General features: G+C 37.9%; 2 protein-coding genes across 2 annotated transcripts; both read left to right on the top strand.

Moving 5' to 3' along the window:
• LOC111334109 (uncharacterized) lies at nt 1-2,866 on the top strand. Its single transcript, XM_022939798.2, has 5 exons — nt 1-186; nt 1,134-1,423; nt 1,555-1,675; nt 2,139-2,261; nt 2,590-2,866. Exons 1-5 carry the CDS (start codon nt 117-119, stop codon nt 2,721-2,723), a joined length of 738 nt encoding a protein of 245 aa, XP_022795533.1. The 5' UTR covers nt 1-116; the 3' UTR covers nt 2,724-2,866.
• A 243-nt stretch (nt 2,867-3,109) lies between these two features.
• Nucleotides 3,110-5,431, top strand: LOC111334106 (putative skeletal organic matrix protein 5). The gene is made up of 2 exons (XM_022939794.2): nt 3,110-3,230; nt 3,549-5,431. The coding sequence occupies exons 1-2, from the start codon at nt 3,210-3,212 to the stop codon at nt 4,059-4,061; spliced, it is 534 nt and encodes a 177-aa protein (XP_022795529.2). The 5' UTR covers nt 3,110-3,209; the 3' UTR covers nt 4,062-5,431.
• The last annotated feature ends 2,624 nt before the right edge of the window (nt 5,432-8,055 follow it).

Raw genomic sequence — 8,055 nt, forward strand, 5'->3', positions numbered from 1 at the left:
ATTGATTTACACTTTTGGCTGGTGCGACGATCGGAAGGAGTCGCTGGAAAAACCAGATCAGATTGCTATTGCCTTTATTATTAAAGCACAGAGAGAGAGAGCGGCCGCTTCAAGCAATGTCTTTCCATTTGAACTGTTTATTAGTGGGGCTCTGTTCAGTGATAATTAGGACTGTCTGTTCACAAGGTCAGTGATGTCCTCGCTTCATGATATCAGGGGTGACGCTGACTGTTTCGTACTCGTAAGATATGAGGATACTTAACCTCGCATTCACTATATGGGCATAAAATTAAATGTAATTTAAAATCCTCTGAATTCCGCCTTGAATTCCGCTTGAGAGTTAAAGGTCGCTGGATCATTATCTCTATGCTCTTTTCTCAGGATGCTAATTCTGTGTCCTCTAGAATTTAAGTACTTAAATTACGTGTAAAGTAGCTTTAAAGTATTTGATGTAGATGATAGACACAATTAGCTATCCTTCCTTTCAGCAGTCTTATTCTTTTATTCGTTTTTCTGTTGACTTTTGTTGTGTGTTTATTTTTATTTATTTATTTATTTATTTTTTTATCGATGAGCAAGTCTTGGTAGGGAAGATATAAATCATCTTGATCTAATAATTGTAAAAGCAAAAAATGGTATTAAGATTATCAAGAATGCAGTAACCCTTTATTTAACTAAACTGCGCCCTCGCAGCAGAGCAAGAAAGTTTCATCTTGGTAGAAAAATACAACCAAACAAGTTAACAGATATTCAAATTCATGTCAAGCCTTCCTCAATGGCCTCCTCATGCTCGACACGAACTTGAATTGAGGGCGCTGATGAGTTAAGACAAAAGGAACATCTAGTGAAACAGAAAGGCATGCTTTCTTGTCTTTCTTGTCTCTAGCTTTAAAACTCACTCCTTTAACCATGTTAATCTAAAAGTTAATTACCTCAAAGAAGGCTGAATATTCCTTTTCAGACGATTGAACATGGAAGCCACTGTTTTGGGGCACATTGGTTTTCTTGTTTATTCATAATTTTCAAATTCAGCCAGCGTTTTCGATATAAACCCGTTTTATTTTTGGATTTAAATCAGTACATTTAACAGTGCTGGATTAACTTAATAAAAAAATTTGCTTTTGACCCGACAGGATCAGCTGATATGAAAAATAATAATAATACATATTTAGCACCATCGGTGAATTCCAGAGACGGTCTACTTTCATTGGACAAGTTTCACTATCTTGATGTGCCTCCAATTGATATCATCATTGTATACGATGACTTTGAATGCATTTTTGAATGCCTCAACCATCCTCTCTGCATGTCAGTGAACCTGGCCACCGAAGAACAATTGCGGTGTCAGTTGCTGTCTTCCCATAAAGAGAACAACACAAAGAAGCTTTACCAAAACAAAAGTTCAGATCATTATTACTTTGCAGTAAGAAACTACTTCCAAAATCAGTCTCGTTCACTCTTTTTTTGCATTGCTTTATTTTCTTGTTTTCATTAAAGTATTGTTTTATTCAATTTTTTTTTCATAACTTTTTATGTTTTATTTTTTACCGTCAGAAGTTGCCTTGTTCCTCTAAACGATGTCAAAACAGAGGAACTTGTCTTCATACGAAGCGAAATTACAAATTGTTTGAATGTCTCTGTGAACACGGTTTCTCTGGAGAACATTGTGAAAAGGGTAGGTTAGAGTTCTTAACTCCTCATGAAGTTGTCAAACATTTTAATCTCTTAAATTTTTTGTGTATTTGCTTTTATTATCAAGATTATTGTAGAAAGGTGCAGCTATTCAATAGATGACACAGGCATACTCAAAGAAGAAGACCTCCAGAAGCTCTCAATGGGAGTCGAAACTACGAACTTTTGATTAGTGTACCACTGAGAAAAAGGACACTCGTGGCAGGCTCGACCTCCAAATAAGATCCTCGGTGACAAACGTTTTCCATACTGCGAGGATAGGAATGTCAAATGTGATGCTTTCGTGCATGCATGTTTATTGCTTTTTGTTTTCTTTTTTTATGATTTCATATTTTTCTTATCGTCAAAACTTCGATTATACATCCTGATTATTTGTGTATACATCATGGGGAAGATTGATTCCGCACATTTAGTGAATATTTTTTTTCTTTCTTTTTTACGTTCAGATATTGATGAATGCAGCAAGGGTGGCCATACTTGTGACGTAAATGCAAACTGTCAAAACACAAATGGTTCTTATAATTGTTCCTGTAAAAAGGGATACACAGGAGACGGACGCTCGTGTTCAGGTACGTTCAAGTTACTTTTAAAATATCATGGAGACCATACCTTGTGCTTAATTGTCTCTTGTTATTACCTGTTTGAGTAGATTTAGCCTTATCATAACCTAATTATTAAATTCAGTGAAAGCGTTTCTGAGCAAATAAAAGTGGGACCAAACAAAAGTGGAAGCAGGTCTACAAGGGCAGTTCTTATATGTGTATGGTTCAAAGTTTCAAAGGAATTCTGCTTTCAATTTTCAGACACAATAACCAATGCGATTAGATTTAATTTGCAAAGTATGGCACCTCTTTGATAACTTCAAAGATAATCAAAAGCGATACGGCATATTTTCAGATATTGACGAATGTGTTACAGAAAAGGACGAGTGTGGTACTGATGCTGTATGTAACAACACCGAGGGATCGTACAACTGTACATGTAGAACTGGATACTCAGGAGATGGACGGACTTGCAAAGGAAGTTTTTAGAAAATTAGCTCATAACTGATAATCTCAAAACTGTCGTCTCAGTTTGACTGTTGCTCTGATATTTGTTTGTTGTTGTTTTGATTGTCTATTTTGTTCTTGTTCTCAGAGAATTCGATCTGCAAAGAAGCTCATAATAAAAAGCTGTAAGTTCGAAATAAATTTTGTCTACTTGATCTCACAACAAAAGTTGTACTATTTAAAATAACAAGTTATGTGAATCTAATTTACACTTGTTAATTCTGCTTTTGTGTGTCTGTTTGTACTTAGTCTAGACGAGTGAAACTCATTTTAAAGGTAATACTCCAAACAACCGATTCCACATTTTTTTTATTTTAATTATTTTTAACTATTGTTTTTTATTATTATTTTCTTTAAAATAGAATAAACGAAAGTGGCGTGGTTACTCTTCAAATTGGCTCGATCACAACTTCCGTTTTCTGTCACGTGGGGGACTTTGGATGTGGAGATGGAGCTTGGACCCTTGTTATGAAGATTGATGGCAGCAAGGTATCTATTTAAATGAATATTCGACCGATTTCTCTAAATACTAATGGACAGAATTCATTTCTAACACTTAGATCTGAGATATATATTATGGTGTGTACATCTTGATTACCTTAGGATAAATTTTGAAGTTCATAATTTGACTTCCCTTCTAACCTCACCCAATCTCAGCCATAATTGTTGATGTTTTTGATTGAGATAGCATCTGCTCACATTTTCTTTCGTGCTGGCTGCTCTTTGGTATTGAAAGATTTACTTGTTTTTTTTTGTCTTATTAACTCGACGATATACTGTATATACATTTTTTCTATTCCCGATCAGTTGACTTTTCATTACGATTCCAATTATTGGAGCAACAAGGAAGAATATAATCTCCCTGGAGGAGTGACTGGGTTTGACTCCTTAGAAACCAAGCTACCGACCTACTGGAACACATCATTCACCAAGATCTGTCTCGGTATGAAGATTAACCAAGACTTCAGGTTCATTGTCATCGACAAGATAGCTGATTCCCTCTACACACTGATCGCTGACGGGCAATACCGCAACACCTCATTGGGTCCTGACACGTGGAAGTCGTTGATTGGTTCACAGGGTTACTTGCAACCTCACTGTAACAAAGAAGGGTTTAATCTTGTACCGGAGAAACCATACTGGAAGAATAAAGCTTGTAAAGCAAGAATCGGTATTTTCGCCAACAACCAAAAAAATTGCGACGATGTTGACTCTAGAATCGGGTTTGGAACAGGAGGAGGTAGAGATAAAAACAACACATGTGGAAACGATGGAGACAGGATCCATATCAAAGCCATGGGATATATCTTGGTTCAGTGAAGAGAACACCAACACATTCTTCAATGACAACAATAGCAATTAAGAACACAATGATACTTAACTGTCTGCACAGAATATAACGCACAACATTTGAGTGAAGCAATTGTAGAGGTAGTCGCTGACTTCGAGTCCAACTGACTTGAGTATCCAAATGTTACCGATCTCACTGTACTCGAGACGTAAACTGAAATACGATTATTAATACTGGCAACACTACTTTTAGTAACTGGAAAGATCAATATAACTAAAAAAAAATATAATTTGGTTTACTATTTATATCCAATTTACTTTGAACTAAAGTTCCATCGTAAAATTACTGAGCAGTTTCGTACATGCAAGAGATTCGTTTGCTTTTCGCTTCCGAAATTATGAGAGCAAAAACCTATATACCTACATTGTCACTTCCTCACCAAATTAAGAAGTTTATGTCTTAATTCTATTTCAACGCCTAAAGTCTGCTAGTTTTGACCCAGACAATTGGGGTCTGTCCTCTGGTCATAGGTGATAATTATTGATAAAATAAATTAAAATAAAAATTAAGAATTAGTCTATCTAAGAAATGGCTTCATTCTTATACAAAAACATCGCCAAAAGAGGGTTATTCTGACTACACCCAGGCAAGTTATTCAATGTGCAAAGCTTATTTAGGATGAGTCAGCCAGTCTTGTAGTATACGCATCCTAATATGTTTGTAATATGTGCACACTGAAAGTAAGGGTTCTACCAAAAGAACCCGTGCTACAACAGATACGAAAAACTACTAAAAGCAACTCTTTGAAAGTGGCCAGAAAATAGAAATTGTATTCCTCATTTAATGCAGTGGCACAATACCCCGAGCAAAGGGCAAACTGACCTGCCTACACCACTAATAACAGAGAAAAATCAATGAATGTAGTGATGTTTTAGAGGGAGTTGAAAAACGAAAATTACTACAGATGCAAAAACCAAAAAATATTTTTTTCAAATAGAAGACTGACCGGCCTAAAAAAAACAACTAAGTTTTCGAGCGAAACGCTTTAATAATCCAAAAATTTCATGATGCCACGCGAACCTCTTCAACCTGCCGGTCGGAATATTAATTTCTGCCTGATTTTTTCCTACGTCACTCAAACGTCAGAAATTACATTTCCCGTTTAAGTGAAATTCTTGCTTACTCAATTAAAAGGCTAAAGATGTTCAAAATGATTTCATTCCTGCACAATATAAGCGTAAAAGGGATTTTTCGTTTCTTTTGGGGGATCACCCTCAATTGATGCAATGCAAATTAATTTTTCTAAGACTCTGTCATTGATTAAAAAAACGTTCTCATAATAGTCAAACAGGTTTGCAGTAATTCACGCAAACAAGAAATTTTACCATGGTATTTAATTCTAGGGGCTAACCTTGCAATAAAAAACAAGATTTCTTACAATGTAACTGTGTATGAACAACAATGAAGAGGGACCTTAATACTCTAATATTCGTCAGCAACTTCTATTTAAGTTATGTGGAAACTACATGTGAAAAGAAGCTGTTAGTTTCAATAATTTTGTTTATGCGGAGATCGGTAGGAGTCGCCAGTGAAAACAATTCAAATGGTTGTCGCTTTATTAAACAGGCAGACCCAGCGCAAATGGACTACTCAAATGGACTACTAAATAGTAGCAAATGGACTACTCAAGTGACGCACATATGGATTTTAATACAGCCTGTTTCGTAGACCAACAAAAGTTGATCCACTCATCAGTTAAACTCCATACACATAAATATCACAGTTAAAATCCATATGTGCGTCACTTGAGTAGTCCATTTGCTACGTTGCCTATTTCGCTTATATATATATATATATATAGATATATATATATATATATATATATATATACATATATATATATATATATATATATATACATATATATATATATATATATATGTATATATATATATATATATATATATATATATATATATATATATATATATATATACATGGCTTAGACGATACCACAAAGGTTGGATCGTTTGGGGTGACCATATTGGTTCACCTCCATCCTAGCATTAGCACTGCACTGATGAGGCCCAGAAGGCCGAAACAGTTAAAAGCTTCTCGGCCTTTTAGCCTATGAAAATCAGGATTCTCTTTGTTCTTTCAGTTTTGATAATGGATAGCCAGGAGAGCCAATTTAATGAGCAGTTCACCAGTACCACCGACGGAACCTGGGCAACAGCGTCCGAGCTTGATGTCCCGGAGGCCTTAAAACTCCTTGAAAACAGTGGTGTGCGTTTTAGAGGCGTACCATTTATGGGCTCAGGGCAAACCAAGATCATCAAAGACCGGTCAGTGTATTTTTCCGTGGATACCTTGGTTACCTCCCAGACTATTTTGGAGAGCTTTGATTCCGCTGGCATTGACATTGATTCAATCGCCACAATCCAGAAGAAAAGTTCGAACAAGTCCTGGGTAGTCTCTTTTGTATCGCGAGCGGCGAAGGAGGCTGCTCTTGAAACCCCATACGTTGAGATCGAGGGGCTGAAAATCTTTCTTGGCGACTGCGAGAACCGTCTTGCAATTGTGAAAATATATGAGGCGCCAGCGGAGCTGCCGGATACGGCCTTAATTGGCCGCCTTAGCCACTATGGCCGTGTCCTCAGCTTCCGCCGTGATCTAATCGCGCAACATATCGAAAACGGAGTGCGAACGGCCAGAATGAATATCGCCCACAAGATCCCAAATACTATCCGCGTGGCCGGTGAGACGATACGTATCTGGTACCCGAACCAGCCTAAATCGTGTAGAAACTGCGGTGATGAGAGCCATTTGGCCAAGGAATGCTCAACAGTTCGTTGCTTTAACTGTGAGCGCCCTGGCCACCGTTCCGAAGATTGCGAGGAAGGGGCTAAATGTTCAGTTTGTTTGTCAGACGAACATCTCATTGACAGCTGCCCTTTCGTTCTCTTCAGCGCAAATATTGATGCCGGTGCGAAGGTAGAGAAAACGGAGGAACAGAAGAAAATGGAGCGGGATGAACGACTGAAACGCATGAAGGAAAAACGCGAAAAGGAAGACAAACGTAAACAGGACGAAGAGCGAAAGAAGCAAACGAAGGAAGAAAGGAAACAGCCCCCTGAGGGACGCGACGAGCGACAAAAGGACTCAGAAAGAAAAGACGAGCGAAGGGATGAACGGCGGGATGAGCGAAGAGATGAACGGCGAGACGAGCGAGGGGATGAACGGCGAGATGAGCGAGGGAACGAACGGCGAGGTGACCGAAAGAATGATCGAAGAGATGAGCGGGAAGAGAGAAGAGGCGACCGTGACCGCTATCGCAAGCGCGATGACCGAGACAGATCTTCTCGCCGCGATTATTCAGATACTGATAGCGACGACGGGTGGGAAAGAGTCAGGAGAAGGCGGTACAGACATTAATTTACCTATTAATTTGCTTATCTATTTATTAACCAAACTCGATGAGTAAGCTTAAAATAATTTCTCTAAATGTGCGAGGACTCGGGTCTTCTAGAAAAAGTAGGAAAATTATTCAAGAATTAAATTATTCAAAGTGTGACATATTCTTTTTACAAGAGACACATGTCTCATGTAAAAAACAAGCGGAGGAATTCGAAACACTCTGGCGCGGCAAATGTCTGTGGTCCTTCGGGACTGGCAGGTCTGCCGGTGTTGCCATCCTCTTTTCTCTAAACTTCCCAGGCAGAATTATCCGTTTTTTGACCGATTCCGAAGGAAGAATATTGAGCTTACTCATTGACTACTATAATTCTAAACTAAATTTAGTAAACATTTACTCTCCCAATACTATTTCGGATCGTAAAAGTTTTTTCTCTTGTCTGCACAATTACTTTCTCCCCCAAGGGGATCTAGTGATCGGGGGAGACTTTAATTGTGTAGACAATGTCCTAGATAAATTAAATTGTTCCGCCATCCTATTGTCTGATCAAAAACTTCTCCGATCCCTTTGTGCTGACTTCTCACTTACAGACATTTGGCGCAAAAACA

The sequence above is a fragment of the Stylophora pistillata genome, chromosome 6, assembly GCF_964205215.1.
Source record: "Stylophora pistillata chromosome 6, jaStyPist1.2, whole genome shotgun sequence".
Taxonomy (NCBI): Eukaryota; Metazoa; Cnidaria; class Anthozoa; order Scleractinia; family Pocilloporidae; genus Stylophora; species Stylophora pistillata.

Coding starts and splice junctions, on each gene's coding strand:
- LOC111334109 (XM_022939798.2), top strand. CDS start 117: ATGTCTTTCCATTTGAACTGTTTATTAGTGGGGCTCTGTTCAGTGATA. Junction 1,424..1,554: donor CAGATCATTATTACTTTGCA/GTAAGAAACTAC, acceptor TTTTACCGTCAG/AAGTTGCCTTGTTCCTCTAA. Junction 2,262..2,589: donor AGACGGACGCTCGTGTTCAG/GTACGTTCAAGT, acceptor GCATATTTTCAG/ATATTGACGAATGTGTTACA.
- LOC111334106 (XM_022939794.2), top strand. CDS start 3,210: ATGAAGATTGATGGCAGCAAG. Junction 3,231..3,548: donor TGAAGATTGATGGCAGCAAG/GTATCTATTTAA, acceptor ATTCCCGATCAG/TTGACTTTTCATTACGATTC.